We start from the raw sequence: 22,125 nt of genomic DNA, 5'->3' as shown, positions 1-22,125 counted from the left end.
TAAAAAAATTAACTATTGATATAATATCAACACGATGATTTAAATATAGTAAAAATCTACAACCAAAATAAAATTCAAAAGCATTCCACAAATTATAAAAGTCTATTACATACGTGAAAGCTAACTTTATATTACGTAAAATTTAAAAAAGATTATTAATTAAAAATTAATGGATTAATAAGGGATATACTTGGTAATATGTGTTTATGATAGGGATATTTTTATCTTGAAATAATAATTTTCTGCTTTTGCTTCTGCTTAAAAGCAGTTTTACTAATTGGCCAAACACCTCAAATATCCCAAAAAAGTGCTTTTTTTCAACAAAACAAAAACGCTTTTGGCCTCAAAACCGCTAGGCCAAACAGACTCTTAGTAGGCGTTTGGCCATGAAAACCAAATATTTTCACTTTATTTGGACTTTTGAAGTTGGAGTTATGTTTGTGTCACAACCCACCCACCTAGGTCATGACCCGCGCTCAGTTAGCCTAAGCCAACCGAGCAAGCCCGAACCATTTCTTGTTAGCAAAGATTTCGGCAGAGTTTTCTCTGTACAGGGAGAAAATCCATAAATCAAAACCTGTCAACACCTAGTAAAATAATCCAACAAGCTACAATACCAACATATTAAGTTTTATAGAGCATCAGAATCCCAGACCATGGGCTTTCGCAAAACTTATAAGTCTCAAGCTATACTTTACTAACACAAGCCAAAATAAGATATACAAAACCGACTTAAGGAGCAAAACTCTAGGATTTGAAAAAATAAAATAAAAATAGTATACTATAGTAGTCAGCAACATGATGGCCCACGCAAAACAAGTGCGGGGCTTACTGGATTGGTTGTCACCTCTGTCTATCGCTCTGTCTGAGTCAGAATGTCACCCTCGGCTAACTTATCTGTAGGAAAATAAAACAAGGGAGTGGGGTCAGTCACACCGACTGAGTGAGTAATAATATCAACCATAGCATTTTATTTGGGACAAGCATATGTACAAGAAATCATGCAATATGTAAAATCATCAAAAGATATCTCCCTTAAACCAACAGAACAATACATCTATGAAAACTACGTTTAAACTAGTTAAATAATCACGTTCTTATTTATTGGGAGGTCCCTATGCCAGTATCAATATATACATTACCCCCTCAGCTAGGTTCCCTTCTAGAGGGCCTTTGTACAATACGAGTTCACTTACAAGGTGCACCAGGTCTAATGATCCCGACGTTAGATAACGGCGAATCTGGCAAAGGTTCTTCCAAAAGTTCCTTTTTCATAATACAAATGTATTCTTTCCGTGTCAAGAATTCTCTAACAACAGGAACAATCTCTAATTCTAGTACTGTAGGTTTTGTATCCTTGACATATGCCAAGAAGTCCTGGCAACCTTTACTTAGTATTTGTTTTGCACCAATGAATGAAATCAGTTGATTGGGAGGTGATCTTTGCTCGCATTGTAAAACAAAACTTGGCTCACCCCGTATGTTGAAATAGACCGTTTTAGAGTAGCAATCAATGGTTGCGTGACATGAAACTAACCAGTCCATGCCCATGATCACATCAAAATCTACCATATCTAGTTCATACAAGTCTACTAACGTGTCTTTCCCTTCAACACTGAGTTGACAAGAGTGATATACTCGCTTAACTAGTAAGGATTCCCCAACCGGTGTAACAACCACAAAAGGGTTTGTCAACAATTCTGGTGGTCTATCAAATCTTATTGCAAAATATAACGATACATAAGAATAGTTGGATCCAGGTTCCATTAAAGCCAAAGCATCATATGAACACACCGAAAGTATACCTGTAATTATTGGGTTATACGTCAAATCTTACCACAATTAGTTAATACATACGGATAGGTCATTTTTAAATTACTTAGATAACTTCAATAAGTGAGTATGTTGATAGTGTACATCGTGACAACCGCATTTGAAGCCTCAACATCCTGCCTTGTAAGGGCAAACACTCGGGATTGTCCTTTCCTGACCGCTCCTGGCTCTCTATCGTTAGTACTTTTGTTCCCGGCGCCTCTCCCTGCTGGCTGGAATTTTCCCTGACGGTGTATGCATTAGAACTTGTTGGTGTCCCATGAGTCAGTGTCGATGCCTGACTAGATCCTCTGTTGCGGGGACAATCTCTCTTGAAATGTCCCATCTGCCCACATCTAAGGCATGCACCAATGTCCCTCTAACATTGGCCTGAATGAGCCATGTGAAAACTAGAGCAAGTAATTGTAGTGCTACTGGCTTGTCCATTTGATGGTGTTGGACCTCTATGGCTCTGTCTAGAGGTGGAAGCATTATTAGATGATTGGATAACCAGATGTACCTCCTGTCTGTGCGGTCCTCGGATGGCCCCGGGATCCTGAGCCTCGACTTGTACCAATACTCATTCCGAAGGACCCTGTGATCCTTGCTCTCTTATCTTGGGCTTTTGTTTCCCTCTCGTCTCTCCATCTAGTCTCTACTTCTCTTGCCACGTCCACTGCTTGCGAGTAAGTTATATCTCCCTTTGTCAAGTGTGATGCCAATGGTTTGAACAGTGGGTCAATTAGACCTCGGATGAACCTCTTAGCTCGCATAGAATTATTCATCACATATTGCGCATGTCGGGACAACCGAGTGAACTGGATATTATATTCGTTCACTGACATCTGTGGGGTCTGCCTTAATCCCTCAAACTGTATTGCCAGAGCATCCGGTAGGCTCATAGGTAGAAATCGATCAATAAATGCATTTGTGAACTCCTTCCAGGTCAAAGGGCGTGAGTTCGGTGGCCGCCCTGCCTTAAAAGATTTAAACCAGTCTTTAGCTATATCCTGCAAACAAGATGTAGCCAACTCAACCGATCGTGTGCTGGAGCATTCAAGCGCATCTAATACTTTCTGAATACCATCCAAAAACAGCAAGAGGCCTTCAGTCTCGCTAGCCCCCATAAACATCGGAGGTTTCATATCCAGAAACTCTCGAATGGACTTGCGGAGTGATTCATCGGCTTGGTTATGTCCATTATACCCTCCGGGCATTATACCAACTCGAAGTTGTGTCTGGATCCTTTCTACCAAACTCCATCGCCTACTGAAACATTGCAGCTATTGCGTCAGCGGTAGTGCCATTTTGAGGTTGCGACGGTGGTATCTCTTCAGCTTCTCCAACTGGGTCGACCGTCTGCCTAGCCAATAGGCCCCGACCTTTCCTTTGACCCCGTCTTAAATTTGGTGGAAGCATAATTCTATCTGATATCTGTAATCATATTGTTACACCTCGGAAATTTCCCTTAGCGTACAAGTGAATAGACTGTTGAGGGACAGTGAACATGAGGTTTAGATGAGCGAGAGATAGTAATCGATCGACCTAATTAAGATTTCCAAAGACATCCGAGTTAAGAAAAGGAAGTTGTTAAAGAGAAGCGAGTTGTAAGTTGAGAGTATCGGATAAGGAGTACGAGCGTTGAGTTAATGGCGTATGAATGATGCCCCAAGGGAGAGTTATAACGTCCCTTAGAATGGTATTGAAGTGATGAACAAGTGTTAAGAAGTTCCATGAGGATCGGCGATCAAACGAATCGACGAAACAACTTTCGGAAACCTCAAACATACGGCCGACATACTTGTCCGTATAAAATCTATCGCCGTATGTCCGAAATAGTAGAATTAGCCCGTAATGACTTAAGCCATCGGACCAAATGTACGGTCCAACATACGGCTGGTATAAATTATACGGACCGTATGTTGGTCCGTATATTTCCAATCGGGCTGAACCTGATTTTATATAAGGGATCCTTTCCTTTTCATTTTTCATTTCCCACTTTACCTCTACACTTCAAGAACCCTCTAGAACATCTCCCTACACTTCAATCACAAGAAAACAAGAGAAATCAAGGATCAATAACAAGAAATCAAGAGAATCAAGCGAAGGGAACCCATTAAAAGTCATCCAAGTCAAGAAATCCAGGAGAGATGAACTAGGTTTTGGTGCTAAGGGTGAATCACCACTCCAAGCTTGTTCCTCTATTGTTTAAGGTAAGTTTCATGACCCTTACATGCTATTTGAAGCATTTTTAAGTTGAGATTCATGGATTGTGAAGAGCACCACAAATGGGTCATTAAATGGATGAATATTGTCATTAGTGATTAGTAGTGAATTGAATCATGGAAATGAATATGTTGATGATATAAATGTGTTATAAATGACCTATAGAACATGAAATGAGTATTGGATACGAAAGAATACGACGATGGATTTTTAGTCATAATTATGAGAAATTGAGGTGAATTATGAAATGCGAATCATATGAATGAATGAAGATCGTTGTTAGCGATATTGTGATGATTATTATGAATGTTGGGGCTAATATGGAATGTGGCGGAAAGTAGTATAAACAAAGGAAATGCTGCCCAAATTTCTATAGCCTTAGTAAGTATGATTTTACGATTATATAGCTAATGTTGATGCGAATTCCATCAAGGTAAACGAGAGCATTAAAGAGAACGAAAGAAGCGATAGAATAAGCTAAACGGCAAAGGTATGTAAAGCTTAGCCCTTTCTTTCCAAGGCATGACTTCCATGGCATGAAATCTCTCTTTACTACGAATGTCCCATCTCCAAGAAAGTCAAGAGTCCTCACTCACGAATAGCTATACGAAATAAGAGATATGAGTTGAATGCGAGAATGATGATAGTAAGCTAAGAGTCTTTATGATGAGTTATGATAAGCATGTTATAAAGGGCATATTATGATAAGCATACTATGATGAGCATATTATTGATTATCATACCGCACCTATATGGTCGGGCGATTACGATTATGCATATATGATAGTGATGTTAAGTTACGATAGAACCATGATATGCTTATAAGACAATCCATAATCATAAATCTACAAGATGTACGATGTTGATATATGTATGTATGCACAAATATATGTATTATGACGATATGATGATGCACGTACGATATGAGATATATGTGATGTGATCGAGCCCACGTGGCCGAATACGATATCTTTGTCGAGCCTATGAGGCCGAATACGGATAATGATCAAATGTGTATAAATAGATGCGACATTATGATAAGTATATGTATGTGTATGATGAATGCAAGATGATGATTAGATACGTCAAGGTCATGATACCCCTATGTGATGTATATGTATATGTATATATGTATGTATCGAGCCCAGAAGGGCCGATTACGTGTACCATTAAGTCTATCGAGCCCATGAGGGCCGAGTACGGATACTGTTAAGCCCATCGAGCCCAAGAGGGTCGAGTACGTGTACCAGTGCCATCGAGCCAAGAGGGCCGAGTACGTATGCTAGCGATCCTATCGAGCCGAAGAAGGCATACGAATGATACTAACCTATATGAATACGAGTATGCTACATGTATGATACCGTTATGAATATGACTATGTTATATGCATGATGCTTATATGAGCACGACTATGTTTCACGTATGATATCTATGTGAGTATGATTGTGTTACCTGTATGATTATACCATATGCATCGCATTCATGCGAGTACGAATGAGATAAGTATATGATATCTTTACGAGTACGATTAAGCTATACATATGACGAAGATTAGAGTTCGAATATACTACTAACGTGTAAGTCTTGCCGAAGTAAGGGCTATGTATATGCAAAGCACGTGATGCGGGCATGAGTATGACAAATAATAGATATGAAAGGTAAGTAAGTAAAGGATATGGATGTATGTATACGAGTACGAAATAGAACATGGAACGCCCCTACGGAAAGCAGGTAAGTACTATGAAGAGAATGTTATTGTCTCCCGCTTTATGTTATTTCACATATTATCGGTTATGTTTTTCTACTGTTACTGCTCATGCTTTACATACTCAGTACAATATTCGTACTGACGTCCTTCTCGGGACGTTGTGTTCATGCCCCGGTGTAGACGAGGAGACGGTGCGGATCCTCGGTAGCTAGCGACGAGTTGCGGAAGCCCTCCTTTATTCGAGGTGCTATTTTGAGACATGATTTTGTGTACATGTATTTTGGGCACGGCGGGGGTCTGTCCCGTCCATATGTTCGGTGTTCTAGTAGAGGCTCGTAGACACGTATGTGTGGGTAGTATGGTCCCATAGTCATTGTGTAAATGAAAGCCTATGTATATTATTATTATTATTTGGATAGCCCGGCGATGGCCTACGTTATATAAGTAAATGTGTTCTATATGGAAGTCGTTTCCTATGATTATAAACGATAAGAGAAATGCATAAAGACAGGTTAAGCAATAGAATGAGAGGTGCTCGGTGGTCAGCCTCGGGTACCCGTCGCGGCCCGTAGGTCGGGTCGTGACACATATCAAGGGTGTTAGATCCTAACCTAGCTCTGGACCGCTTATAACATTTTCTAATTTAACAAAGAATGAGAAAGACAAGTCAGCCCGTTTCTACGGGTCCCGATCTACGCTCCTATAAGTCATATCCTAAACCGACAAGTCATATCCGAAAACCGATGCTCGATACCAACTTTGTCACGACCCACCCACCTAGGTCATGATCGGCGCTCAGTTAGCCTAAGCCAACCGAGCAAGCCTGAACCATTTCTTGTTAGCAAAGATTTTGATAGAGTTTCCTCTGTACCGGGAGAAAATCCATAAATCAAAACCTGTCAACACCCAGTAAAATAATCCAACAAGCTACAATACCAACATATTAAGTTTTATAGAGCATCAGAATCCCAGACCATGGGCTTTCGCAAAACTTATAAGTCCCAAGCTATACTTTACTAACACAAGCCAAAATAAGATATCAAAACCGACTTAAGGAGCAAAACTCTAGGATTTGAAAAAAAAAAAAAAAACTAGTATACTATAGTAGTCAGCAACATGATGGCCCACGCAAAACAAGTGTGGGGCTTACTTGATTCGTTATCAACTCTGTCTATCGCTCGTCCGAGTCGAATGTCACCCTCGGCTAACTTATTCGTAGGAAAATAAAACAAGGAAGTGGGGTCAGTCACACCGACTGAGTGAGTAATAATATCAACCATAGCGTTTTATTTGGGACAAGCATATGTATAAGAAATCATGCAACATGTAAAATCATCCAAAGATATCTCCCTTAAACCAACAGAACAATACACCTATGAAAACTACGTTTAAACTAGTTAAATAATCACGTTCTTATTTATTGGGAGGTCCCTATGCCAGTATCGAAATATACATTCTAACACTATGGATTTACCATAGCCGTCTGACTACCCCGCGTCCTAGGTTCCCCAGGGGCCTTTGTACAATACGAGTTCACTTACAAGGTGCACCGGGTCTAATGATCCCGACTTTAGATAACGGCGAATCTGGAAAAGGTTCTTCCAAAAGTTCCTTTTTCATAATACAAATGTATTCTTTCCGTGTCAAGAATTAAATCCAGCAGTATATATCAACTCATCCTTAACAGAAAAAAATATATATAACAACTTATAAATGGCATAGTTCAAGAACATCCAGTATGTAAAAGTGAATTGATATGTTTTCATATATAAGGTCATACCGTGGCTTGTCTGCGTGCAAATAATCTCTTTCATTAGACAACCAGTTCTATGCAAGAAAACGAATTCGAAACATGCTACAATAAAAAAAAATCAACTATGAAGGAATTATCACTCACTATACTCTTGCCGAATAACTTCAATTCACTTCCGACAATTGTCTCTTTGAAGTATCAGTTATCTAAAATATATAAAGCAATATTCGAGACACATGTGGGCTTATCAGATGCCAATTTCCCCCAATTAACCTATGCTTATCAAAAGTTACTAAATTTTGATTTCTAGCCTCGTTATTCTCCGTCCGTCCGAGCATACTAACAACAGTTTTTTCAATTTTATTCCCCAAATTTAGAACTCTAGAAGAGAATTTTAATTTATTTGATTCTAAATCTTAGTTGTTATTACTCCCTACCCAACAAAAGGATGAATTTAGTGATGAAAGAACTTACTTGCAAAATCAAGAATAGAGAAACTAGTTGGATCTTGAATTTTTCCTTATCTGGTTCTAAGCCTCTGGCTTCTTTTCTTCACTTCCTTTCCCTGTAGCTCTTTTTTTTTTTTCTCCCTGGAACTATGCTGATGCTTCTCTCTCTCTCTCTCTCTCTCTCTCTCTCTCTCTCTCTCTCTCTTTTTTTTTTTTTTTTTTTTTTTAAGTTATCAAGTAGGTACTAAAGAAGTGGGTAAGTAGCTTATGATTGAAGTAGTCTAAAAATGGGCCAAGACTTAATACCTAAGTAACTTAGATGGGTCAAGGCCCAATATTTCAGGTTGTTATAGTTTGGTTATAGTTTCTACAAAGAATATTTGGTTGTTTGAATGTATTGAAAGTGAAAAAAAGTGAAAACAAAGTTTTAAGTGTTTTATAAATTCCAGTTGTATTTAGAATTTTCATAGCCAAACGTTGCTTTCGAAATAAAGTGAAATAATTTTTCCCCAAAAAGGTGAAAAATTCTCATGGCCAAATGGGTCCTTATTGTTTTACCTCATCTTTCGTTACGTTCTTATAATATCTCACTTAATTAAAGAATTTAATTAAAAATTCTTCAAATTTCTGGAACTTAATTAAAATCATGTTAACTTTTTCATCTATATTTAACGAAGCTAGGACTATAGATAAAAAGTTAACAGAGGGATATATTTGATTAAGTTTGAGAAACGTTAAGAAATATTTTTAGTTTAGTGAGCTATTATAAAGATTTAGGGGTGATATTAATCAAAAAAACTCATCTAAATTTATTGAAGGATAAAGGGCCAAAAACATCACTCAACTATTCGAAATTGATTAGCTTTACTCTTCATAATACTTTGTAGAAATGCTCTCGACATTAGTAAATTAAGCCTAAAAATATTATTTTTACTAACGGTTGCTCACAAACAAAGGAAAAATAGCTAATTTTACCTTTATTCTTTTCATTTTTATAAGCACGGAGGGTGAATGCGCAAAAAAATATTATAACAAAAATAAGAAAATAAGAACTAGTAATGAAGACTCCTCATTTTATCAAAAAGATGATGATAAATAGTTTTTGTCACTTCTAATTTCTTAGGCTTTAGGTATGAGTTATTATCTCTAAACATGAAATTATGTACACTTTTTCTTACAGTAGATTTATTTTACTAACTCTAAGAATTGTATACGATAAACAATTAAAGTCAAGTATACCTTCATATGTTATGTTACTTGCCAACTCAGGTTTCAGTAATGGAGATAGTAGAATAAATATTTAATTGAAAAATAATATTAATAATTAAATTTATATTATATAAAACTAGTTCTATATAAAGATTATCATTTAAATAATTAAAGTAATCTCATAATCTTCAATATAAATAATTGATTTTCCGCCTTATCTCCATATCTTTCACATTCCCGGTCTCATTCTATTGTTTTTCACTTCAAGCATGGACCTTTGATTTCTCTAATCGAAATCATTATTTGTTCATAATCAATGGTACAAGAGGGAATAGTTAGTCTGGGGTTAATTATTCATATTTTAATTGCTCAAGTTGCTCGCTCATAATTAAATGTTAAAAATATAATGTTGTATCTTTTATGTAATTTTCAAAAAATTAATTTCTTTGAAAAGTTCAAAATTTTGTAGTCAAGTTGTTATAAAAGAAAAATACTAAGAAATTAGATCTTTGTAGTCGAACTTATCCACATCAACTAAAACGAAAAGAATAATAAAGTAGATCTATTTCAAAATAACAAAAATCAACTTAGTAAAAAGATAATCCTGTTGCAAATATACAATTATATCAATTTCAACTTCTGCAACATGACATAAATTTCCTTCAATAAAGTTGTTGAAGCACAAAATTTGGAATCAAAACATGTGAGTAAACAACTTTTATTCTTATTCTCTTTACAGGAAATACGGTTCTATTAAAATAAAAATATCTTCCCACACCCACTGCCTTTGCTTTAAATATTCTTCATTTCACTTTATTACTATTATTATAGAGAAAGTGACAAAAATGGTCCCTTATTTTTGACAATAGGTTCAAAATAGTCCCTTTTTTAATCCACCGAACAGTTTTGATCCTGTAAGTTTGCCAAACACGAATACGTTTCTTCTCTTTCAGACAATTATCAAACTCCAATTGTTTAATTTAATCAAAAGTGCACAAACAAAAAACATTAAATGGGAACCCACATTTGGAAGGACATATTTTGTTGTTTATGTTACTTTTGGTCTATTTCAAGAGTCTAGTTTAACTTTTTGAGCTGCAACTTTTGTTGTTTTTTATGCCTAGCGTAGTTTTTTGAAATTTTGATAGAAATTTCTGGTGCTTTAGGTTGAATTGTTTTCACAGGTTCGGTTAAATTTAACAATTAGTAATAACGACAACAATGAGGGTAGGATATACGCAGACCTTACCTATGCCTTTGAGGGGCAAAGAAGTTGTTTTCAAAAGACCCTTGGCTCAAAAAAAAAAAAAAGAGAAGGAAGCAAGAGAAAAAAAGTGAAAGAACAGAAAATTTAACAATTAGTGTTTGCTAAATATTTAGGCCCCGTTTGTCCATAGAAATAAAATCACTTTTTTTTGGAATTTTGGAGTTGGAGTTGTGTTTGACCATAGTTTTTAAAATTGTAGTTTTTAGTGAAATGTAGTTGTAAAAAAGTGAAAAAAGTGAAAAATTTTGAAAAACAAGTTTTTGGTATTCCCGAATACAATTTGAAGTTATATTCGGAATTCTTATGGCCAAACACTGAAAAGTGAAAAAAGTGAAAAAAATTCCGGAATAAAGTGAATAATTCTTATGGCCAATCGCCTACTTAATGTAGATAAAAAATGCTCATTTTTTTGACAAACCTGAAGAACGAAACTGCTCAAAGTGATACTTAAAAGGACTATTTTGAACCTACAAGCAGAGATAAGGGACTGTTTTTGTCATTTACTCTTATTATTTATACAAGGAGAAAATATACCAAATATTTCACTCCCCCATTGCTCACAGTCTGTGCTTCAAAGAGTCCAAAAATGGCTGAGAAGGATCGATTGGTCACTGTTTCTGCTTTGCAGTTTGCCTGTACTGACGATGTCTCCACAAACGTCGCTACTGCCGAGAGGTTTTTTTTTTTTTTTTTTCTTTTCGTGTATATGTGATTAATTTTAGGGATAAGACACTATTACCCCCTGAAGTATACCCGAATAATTCTTTTTGGCTGATCTTGTTTCATTTCCAGTAATACAATTGGGGTTGATTGGTTGCTGGTTAGAGATATGCAGATATTAAAAATACAGAGATTAGTTATGAGGGGAAAAAAAATGTCTCTTTTCTTTTTTTGGTAACACTTTAATTTCAATTTTCTATATGGCAGATATTGGGGTTGATTTTTTTTATTTATTTTTTTTGATGAAGAGCACCTAACAGGTTGTTTGGTATTGTACAAGAATACAAAGACCATGGTATTTGGTGATAATTGACATGTGCCAATTTGGTTGGCTAGAAATTGAACTTGGGGTGCAAGGAAAAATTTGTGGAATTCCTTTCCTTTTTCTCTTTTTGTGCTTGGAGGCCAAGTATTTTTCTGCATAGGAGAAGCTCACCCACTTAAATTTTGAAATTTGTTTTCTATTACACAAAATTATGTTAAATTATTGTACTTAAATTTATATGTTTAAAATAAAATGATTATTAAGATATAAGATCAGGAGAATTTTAACTATAATTTTAGAATGTACAAAATGAAAATATCATCTACAAAGTACTTTCTAGTTTCTAATACCAAATGAGTTCTTCTTCAAAGTTATTTCTTACATTTGTGTATATTTATTTTTATTAGATGACATCATCACCATTCACCACTTTTTAAGCATTTTAAAGGGTCTCAAATTTTGCTATATTTACCAAATTGAATGTGGTAACCTAAGTAATAAACGAATAAAGTAGAGCTAAATATATGACATGGAAAAAAGTTATGATACATTCAAAAGGTTGAACTAAGGGGCTATGTATTACCAAAAAAAGGTTTGGAATTTTTTTGATTCATTGGAAGCATACTTGGCATATGTTGCAATAAATATCAAATATAAGGTAGTTTTGTAAAAGCAAGTCCTTTTGGTTAACAAACCCCACAACCAAATAGTTCAAATGGAACCAAGGACAACAAAATCTTTTCATTGCCACTTATTACATATAGTAATATATATAGTAGTAATGTCATTGTCAAAGCATGAAATAGGGATGATTTAAGCATATTTACAATTGGATTCAATGACATTAGTCGCTTGGCATCCAAAGATGTCTTCTTGCTCTTGTTGAAGCTGCTTTGCTGATTTTGCCAGGTGAACACTACACTCACGTAACTCAATCACTTGCAGTGTTGGAATATTTGCAAATTCTTGTGGAATCTCTTTTAGCCATTTGCAATGAGATATAAAAAGTCTCTCCAGGACAGGAAAATGATCGTCGCCATCGACAGCTTTCCACTTCGTGAAAAATAACATATTACGTAGTGACAAGAACTTTAATCGAGAAAACATACCTCTACCGGATCTCCACGTGGTCAGAGAATAATGTCCGCATGCGTTGTCTTTCAATTCGAGTGCCTCGAGGTTAGGCAACATGCCTACAATGTCCATAGCCGCCCAATCAAGACATAACCCGCATAATGTCAGCCTTCTAAGAGTTGGCGGAAAAGCGCTCAGATTTTTAAAAAAGGCATCATGTGCGGGATTTTTCGGCCACAAGTAATCCCAATCATCAGAAGACCAGATACCATCGAGGGATTCCTCATTGCAATCATTGCGGTCAACCACAACCTCCAATTTCTTCAAGTTAGGCATTAGTGCAAATATTTCTTCTTTACACCATGATGGACCAACTCCGGTTATGGTGTGTAGCTGTTTCAGTATTGCATTATGCCGCCTTTCACCGCTGGGCATATTCGGAGGACATCGCCATCCTGCCTTCATAAAGTGAACATTCCTTAACTGTGGCATCCTCCAAATTTCTAAAGGCATCATAACGCTCCCAGAGTTTTCTATTTCAACAATCAAAACTTGCATATTTTGAAATTTGAAACGAGGGAGACATTTATGACTGTTAATGGACAAATGTAGATACCTGAGATGCACCAGATCAAATAATGAGGTTGGAACACCATCGTGCAAGTATAACATTCTCAAGTCTAATACTCTGATCATTTTGAAATTCTTGAATTCTAATATTTCGGTCTTCTTTCTTTCATAATCAGCTACAATATTTCCCCGTTGATCTACAATGTATACACGTTCACCTCGATAGAGAATAGTGTGGATTTTATTTGGATCATAGTGATCATGAGAGTTTAACCAATGAAAACCAATAATTGACCGAACTTTCATCAGACAGACCTGTATGAATGATCGGGAGACACGTGGGGCTAATTGGTTCCATGTTTCGTTACTTATAACAGGTAGGAAGTTCTCACTTCGAGCTTGTCTCAAGCATAACTCATGTAAGAGATCATGGATCTTACATGTTTCCACCTCCCCGCAAAAATTCTGCTGGCCTACGAGAACCAAATTTCTATCTATAAGTTCTTGTAAACGTTCTTCAGCTACATCCTCCAAACTTTTATTATCATCAGCTTCCTTCAAAAGTCCCTCTGCAACCCATAGGTTGATTAATCTTTTCACGTTAATCTCATCATCTTCGGGAAAAATCGCAAAATATAGGAAGCATGCTTTCAGCTGTTGAGGTAGATAGTAGTAACTTAAAGCAAGGACCTTTTCACATTGTCGACTAGGATCTTCAAATATTGCTGATTTCACATCTTGTGCAACTTGCTCCCATCCATCTAGTGCATTGTTGCATTTAGATAAAAGCCCAGCAACTACTGTAATCGTCAAAGGCACTCCATGACAATTATCTGCAATTTTCTTTCCAACTTCCAATAATTCTGGGGAAAGTTGTACTTTCGATTGCAATAGTTCCCAGCTTTCTTTTGCGCTTAGAAACGACATGTGTTGAGGAGGCTTACCGGGAGCAGCATAATTGGCCACATTACCGCACCTTGTTGTAAGTAGGATGTAACTTCCTCTGCAATCTGGAAACCATTGACTTATATCATCCCAAGCATCGGTGCTCCATATATCGTCAATGATGATTAGGTACCTGCGCTTCCACAACCTCTGTTTCAATTTGCCAGCTAGATCACCATCATCCATTTTCTCGCGGATTACATCCTTGGTTGATGGAATACAATGAAGAAGCTGCAACAACATTCTTCTAACACAGTATTGCTTTGACATAGTAGCCCATGCTAGAATGTCAAAATGTGATTTTATTGTTGGATCATCATAAACTCTTCTAGCCAATGTTGTTTTCCCGATGCCCCCCATACTGTTAAATTAACTGGAATATACTTAAAATTATTTATAAAAAAAAATATTAGTGTAGAATTATTTTTGCACAATAAAGAACCAATGACGAAAATAGAATCGAGAGATAATCAAATATTATGTTTTATGAAGAGTGTTTTGAAGATCACAAAAAATATTAGTAGGAATAAAACCTTAGAAACTTGGCCAAACCTAAAATGCTCATAAGAGTATAAGTTGGGGGCGACCAACTTAAAACTCTTAGCTCATTTTGATTTATTAAATACTTTTGGTAATACCTAATGTGTAAATAAGTTAAAAAATATTTTACATGGGTAAATAAGTGATTTTCCTAAAAAGAAAAAATATCAATCTTTTTTTAACTAACTAAAAAAAAAATTTGTCATAAACAAAATGACAGCATAAAGTTTTCCGTTCGTTGGTGACAATTTTGGTGCTATATGCATTTGTGACCCATCATTCTTTTCTCAACTATGAACATAGGACAATCATATGGAACTTTTATTTTATTTTATTTTATAATTGTGGCGTTCGAATCAGTTTGGTCGTACCTCGATTAATCTTACAAGCTACTTGCTATTTTCCACCAACATTACTGAATCACTATGTTCACTCAGACTTGATGAAACATAATTCATTTACTTTAAACGAAAAATGAGAAGTTAAATTTTTCAAAAAGGCAAACCATTTTTCCCCCTTGAGTCATCCATACCAGTGAAAAAAAAAGAGAAGCAGAATTCATAACCAAAATGAATTGCAACGATAGAGCTTAAATAATATAATTAACCACATGATATAAAAAACATTAGTCATAATTAGGGGCTTATCAAAGGATCAAAGTGTTAATTATGTTTAACGGTTCGGCTTATCGGTTATCGGCTTTTAAATGTACTAATCCGCTAGCCAACCGATAAGATATCGGTTGGTTCGGTATCGGATTAGCAATTATCGGGCGGTTAACGGACGGTGTATCGGCTAAATCTAAAAGACAATGAAATATTGATGCAAATTTGAAAAATACTAAAATTAAAATATTGATGAAATTTATACGACTCTAGTGTCCTACAACCTTAGCAATCATGGTTCTTCCCGTATAAGGAGGACCAAACAAAAGAATCACCGCCTTAAATGACAAAGTTCAATTAGAATAATTTAGCACTTTTTTTAAAGTCCGAATTAATTTCAAGTATATTGCAGGAGACCGAATAATGTTTATCTAGTGGTAGTTATTTCCTAAGCAAGTGAATAAAATAGTGAATGGGGCTTTAGCATTAGGGTTTACGGTAGATATTTTATATATCTAGGACTAAAAAATAAATATAATAATTCTTAACGGGTTAACGGTTAACCCGATAAGGAAATTGAGTAATCCGCCCCCGCACCGATAAACCATTAACTGTAAGATTTTAATCCGTTCACCAACCGTTAATCCGGTAATCCAATACTAAAAAGCCAATAAGCCAATTATGCGGTTGGGTTATCGATTCTGATTCGATTTTGAAAGCATTTAGTCATAATAGTACAAATTAAACAAATACAATACAACGACCGAGAACCGCCACGTCAACTAACGAGAGATCCAAAGCCGACTTATTTTCCCGGTCAATAACGTCCAAGAAAAGCGGGTCGCTTCGATCACGTGACTATCCACGTGCACACGGAACTTATGGTCCCACCACATCACCTTAGCAAATCCTTGTATATCCATTGTAGCATCAAGAACCATCTCTCGTTTCAATATATTGGCAACGAATTCCTTGCTGTTGGATATTGGGAGGGCGGGTCGGGTCGCCCATGGACGGACTCCAACCGGTTAGGAGGAAAAGATAAGAAGAGTTTAAGTGGGAAGTTATCACTCCTCTTAGGATAACTTACAGGTTATTAGCGTGGAGTGTGTGGGAAAGTTAATTAACTTCTTCTCCTCTTTCCCCTCTTTAAGAAAAGGAAACAGACGTTGTTTTCTTCTTCAAGAAAAAACAGAAAAAGAATTTCTTCTTTCCTCTAATTATTCTCCAACAACACACAAGACTTCTAGTTTGTGATACCATTGTTCTATTTCCTTGTGAAGTAGAATTGGCTTGGAGCAATTCTTCAACAAAGGTTACGCTGAATTTTCAATCGTTAACAATTTTACACGATTTTTTATTCCTCGTTCTAATTTCTAACATTGGCATCAGAGCAAAGATTTTTTGTTCCCTAGTCTGTGTCTAAGAAAATACTAGATGGAATATGTGAAGAAGAATGAAACTCGCTGCATTATATTTTCTTCTTGTTCGCAAAGATTGGTATTTTTTTGCGGTCCCTTCAATTTCAAAAAGAATTGATTAGTAAAAGAACTGTGTTTATAGTTGATACCATGACTGCGTGGAACAGAATTACTTATGATTTTTGTTGTATTGCTCTAAAGCAAACTTTTTAGGTGAAGCGTGTCTAATATGAACTCTTGTTATCTGAGAATTTAGAGCAGATTTTGTGATAGGCCTTTGACAATGAATAGAATTATAATTACTACAGATTTAAGAAAACGGATATATTTGTCTTACTTCTGATGGTACATTGGAATTATTATGGGAAAAGAAAGATGGTTTCATATTTTTTTTAGAAAAGAAAGATTGCCAGAGAAGCAAACTTTATGAAGCCACGTTGGCTTACAATCTATTTTGTTTTGGTCAGTGTTCTTCTAATGTTGTTTCTACGTGGTGTTTTTTTATTTATTTATTTATGTTGTGAATGAAAGAGAAGATTCTCTTATTAGATGATTATTTATTAAATGAAATTCTTGCCAATTTCTTTTACTATGAACAATGAGTATGAACTTTGCCAACGTTCTGAAAATTAACTTCAGTGCATCATACATTGTGACAATTTAAAAAAAAAAAAAACTTAAATTTAATTTCTGGAAATTGCTTATTATGAATTACAATTTATGGTATATTTTTTCAGAATCTACTCGTTACAGGCTTTCTGTCGAGATATTACTCATTAAAAACGGATTTGAAACGAGTAAGATATGATTTTTTGAATTTATGCTGAAAATTATGACAGTTTTTTATGAAAAACTGCTTCTGAAATTTAATTTCTGGAAATTACATGTTATCAATTACAATGTGTGATATATTTTTTCATAATCTACTCATTACAAGCTTTCCGTTGATATATTAACCATTAAAAACTGATTTAAAAGCGAGAGTTATGAAGTGTTGAAGTTATATTAAGTAAAATAAAATAAAAGTATTTTTTTAACCTCCTAATAGCCATGCCATTATATTGGTATATGATCCTTGATGTATTTTTGTCTTCTACGAGTAATGTGGCATGTGTTGTCATATTGAATGGTATGTCCATTCTTATTGTTTCATTATTCCTATTTCGACGGTATCGAGGACGGGGACAAGCTCGAAGTACTCCAAGTGGGAGTTCCGAAATCGAGCAAGGAGACAATGTAGAAGAGTACGTCGTCGTGGGGCACATTTTCGTGGACGTGAAGTCATAACGAATAATGTTCCGAGCGACACAAAATCTACTAAGGGATCAAAGGGCTATACGAAGGGAAGGAGAGAAGAAATTCAAAGAGTTTAAAGCTTTTTAGATGTCTCCTAATACTTCACTTGAACATATTGAATTTTTTTTTTTTTCGGTTGAAACGAGAAGAAGCGGTTAATTTTATTGAAATCTCGGATTGGGAAGCTTTAGCAATTTTAGTAGATTCCCTCCGAGAGCCTTGGAGTGGTATTTTAGTTAATATTTATCACGATTTCTTTCCAAGTCAACCTTTTGAGGTGTATGTTCAAGAACTTGAAGTGGAGTGGGAGATTATGAACTTGTAATTTGAATTGTGAATTTCTTTTTCAATATATGGTTATGTTGTTTAACTTTCTTTTATATCCCGTTTATTTATTTATTTTAAATGGGTTGACACATAATTGAAAGTTATTAAATAAAATTCACGCTAAGATTTATTTTTTCCATTTTTGATTAAACATTTAGACTGTAGATAATGATCGGAAACTTTGTGACCTTTCGATTTTATACTAAATGTGAAGTCATTTATGGGAATTAATTGCTTGAGTGTGAATATCACATGCTTAAACTTATTAAAGTAAGTATTGATGAATAAGAACTTGCTTAATTGTCTCAATCAACAGATATGGCATCTAATAGTATCATTGCTAACTTAAACAAGGTGGAAAAGCGAATGGCGAGAATTACGACATCTGGAGTCGTAAAATGTGATATGTACTAGAAGAGCAAGATGCTCGGGAAGGTATTAACCGTGTTTTTGGTTCACCCGAAGAGGGTAACATCTTTGCTCAAGACAGAAAGAGATCCGGAAACTTACAATGCGTGGAAAAAGAAAGATTATACCGCACGTGGAATTATTGTAAGTTACGTCGTTGATGATCTCATTCACGAATGTGAAGAATAACCCTCGCTCATGCTATATGGGCACACTTACGAGAGACTTATTGGGGGTACCACCGTGACCCGCCTTAGACGACTATCAAATTTGACACTTACAAGAAGCGTCGCATCATCACAATGTCAAGCAACACCTTGGGGTGATGTCTAACATGATTGCTCGAACTCAAAAGTGTTGGTACGTCATGTTCTTTACATGAGCACCGGGTTCGGCAAAGTGATCCGGTCTCTTCCCAATAGTTGGGAACACTTGAAGGTTAACTTAACCCATAATGATAGCATCAAAACTTTTCGTGTTGCCCGTCATGTCGAGCTTGAAGACAAGCGTCTTGGTCTTCAAAATCGTATCTAATGCCTATGTGGCGAATCGAGTGGCACAAAGTCTTCGGCTTCAAGCGCGGGAAGAATTGGAACAATGACGGAAAGGGTAAGGAGACCGGAGAAGGACCTCTCCAAGAAAAGGAACAAGCCAAATCCCCGAAGGGAAAACGATTTTCAAGAAGAAAGACAAGAGTAAGATGAAATGCTACAACTGCCATGTTCCAGGGCATTTTGCTCATGAGTGTCCCGAGCCGAAAAAGGTAGCATTTCAAAATGCATCTCTAAGTGCTACATATGTTTCTAGCACTATTTTACTAACTGAATCTTATCCTGTGTGGATTGTAGACTTAGGGGCCACCGACCATGTGAGTCGTGATCGAGAAGCATTTGTGGAGTTTCATCGAGTCTCACATGGATCAAGGTGGATATATGTAGAAATAATGCAAAGCTTGAAGTCAAAGGGATAGGCACTTGCAAAATGGACTTGCGTGGTGGCCGAACTTTGATGTTGCGTGAGCGTCCTATATGCTCCGGAGATCCGACGTAACTTAGTATCCGTGTACCGTTCTTCAGATCTAGGTTTCGATTTAAAGTTTAGTCGCAATGGTGTTAGAATTACTCAAGACAATATTTTTTATGGTTTTGGACTTCGTTATGATGGTTTTATTGTTTTAGATTGTAATCCTTCAACTTATGACTATTATGTTGGATCGTTGTGTAATGACATGTTGATTCTAGTAACAAAGTGATGTTGATGTTATTACATGTCATACAAGAATAGGTCACACAGGGCAAGACCGGATGAATAGATTGGCAAAGGAAGGGCATTTAGGTCCTTTCTCCAAAATTGAAATCCCAACTTGTGAAAATTGTCTTGCCGGAAAGATTACACGTAAACCATTTGGGAAGGCTAAGAGAAGCCGGACTCCTATCGCAATTAATCCATTCGATATACGTGTCCAATGAATGTGAGGGCAAGGTCTCGGTGCTTTGTATTTCATTACATTTATTGATGATTTCACGTGCTTTGGTTATGTCTATTTGATTTCTCATAAATCTGAAGCACTTGAATGTTTTAGAAAATATATGAATGAAGTTAAGAATCAATTAGATAAAAGTATAAAGACTTTAAGAACCGATAGAGGCCGTGAATATTTATCAAAACAGTTTGAAGAATTATGTAATGAAAAAGTCATTACGAGACAGTTAACTACTCCTTACACACCTCGACGTATGGTGTAGCGAAAGGAGGAATAGAATATTATTGGACATGACAAGATCTATGATGGCGCAGTAAATTTACCTATCTCCTTCGGGGAGATGCGTTGATGTTACATACTAAATAAAGTGTCTTCTAAATCAGTTACTTCCACTCCCTATGAGCTATGGACTGGTCATAAACCGAACTTGAATGATCTACGACCTTGGGGTTGTGCTGCATATGTAAAGGATCATTTTGGTAAGTTTGGAAAACTGAGTCCAAAAGGGAAGAAATGTATCTTCATAAGATACTCAGAACACTCCAAAGGGTATGTGTTCATTGGTGAATTAGAAGATGGAAGTATAACTGAAATTGAATCACGAGATATCACTTTTTTAGAAAATGATTTTCCCAAAAAGGGCGAAATAAAATAAGGAGAGCCTTTTTACGAAATGTTAAATTCAGATGATCAAACATTGTCTTCGGACATATTTGATAGTCAAATAGATCAAGGATCGGTTCCTGGTCCAAGTGCGAGTTTTGAATCCCAAAATCCTTTAGAGAATCGACCTTTCAACAACGTAAGAGTACCGTAAAAAGTGTACCTAAACGATCTTATGAGATTGAAGATTACGTTTTCCCGGTGTCTGCCATTGCACTGATAAGCCTAATTTTGACCGAGGCTTTTGGCAAGTCCTGGAAAAGATGAATGGATGAAAGCAATGAAAGAAGAATTGGAGTCCATGAGAACCAATAAAGTCTGGGATCTGGTTGATCTTCCTTCTAGGCATAGAGCTATTGGGAATAAATGGGTTCTCAAGGTTAAACGTAAAGTTTTGACGTCAATAGAAAGATACAAGGCACGATTGGTCGCAAAAAGTTTTACCCAACAAACTGAATAGATTATGAGGAAACTTTTTCACAGTTACGAAGTTTACCTCAATTCGGTTACTTTTGGCTATTGTTGCACGTTTGGATCTAGAGTTACACCAATGGACGTGAAAACAAATTTCTCAACGGAGAATTAAACGAGGAAATCTCAAACAACCCGTAGGTTTCATCATTAAAGGCCAAGAAAAGAAAGTTTGCAAATTAAAAAGATCTATTTATGGCTCGGCGCCTTGAAGCGCAAAGGTATTTGAGATTTCACAAAGAGGTGTGTTGACACCCGATTTTGTCCCGCCCTTTTTCCGAAATATTTATTTGCGAATAGCTATGCGTACTTTACTCCAATTATTAGCCTTCTATTAATAATTGTCGTTTTCCACTGTCCAACTATAGTCATCGCCTACTATCGCTATTGTCATAACGTTAGTAATTCTTCTATTATTATTATTATTATTATTATTATTATTATTATTATTATTATTATTATCACTATTATCTTTCGTCATACCGCGAGCACCTAATATTATAATCGCGATGGTCGCTTTTAACATTTTTTACCATCTTATGTGAAACGCATCACATTTATTTTATACAATTAAACAATGGCATTTATTTACTTGTCAACTTTACCGCGCAACTATTATAATATCGTATAGTTTTCACCGCCTATGTGACTACTAGTAATTATACTTTGCATTGCCTAATTTATTCATTTAAGCATATATTAGTGTAAGATTTATTAAAAAATGATGAAAATTTAAAAAAACCCCATTTTTTTTTAAAAAAAAAACCCAAATGCGGCCCAAAATTATCACCGGGCCCTCGTTCTCTTTTCCCTTTAATTAGGCTTTTTTTTTAAGCGACGCGCCCCCTCTGCCCCCCTCTCTTCCCCCCCTCCTCTCTTCCCCTTCCCCCTCTAACTCCGTAGAAAAGGAAAT

The 22,125-nt window shown here is 36.0% G+C and overlaps 1 protein-coding gene across 1 annotated transcript; it reads right to left on the bottom strand.

Moving 5' to 3' along the window:
* Nucleotides 1-12,176: 12,176 nt before the first annotated feature.
* LOC132065483 (putative late blight resistance protein homolog R1B-17) lies at nt 12,177-14,354 on the bottom strand. Its single transcript, XM_059458897.1, has 2 exons — nt 13,998-14,354; nt 12,177-13,886 (listed from the first exon to the last, which is right to left on the bottom strand). Exons 1-2 carry the CDS (start codon nt 14,266-14,268, stop codon nt 12,223-12,225), a joined length of 1,935 nt encoding a protein of 644 aa, XP_059314880.1. The 5' UTR covers nt 14,269-14,354; the 3' UTR covers nt 12,177-12,222.
* Between the last annotated feature and the right edge of the window lie 7,771 nt (nt 14,355-22,125).

Source organism: Lycium ferocissimum, chromosome 7, assembly GCF_029784015.1.
Source record: "Lycium ferocissimum isolate CSIRO_LF1 chromosome 7, AGI_CSIRO_Lferr_CH_V1, whole genome shotgun sequence".
NCBI lineage: Eukaryota > Viridiplantae > Streptophyta > Magnoliopsida > Solanales > Solanaceae > Lycium > Lycium ferocissimum.
Note: the sequence above shows the minus strand (reverse complement) of the source record. Positions and strands in the feature narration are given on the sequence as shown.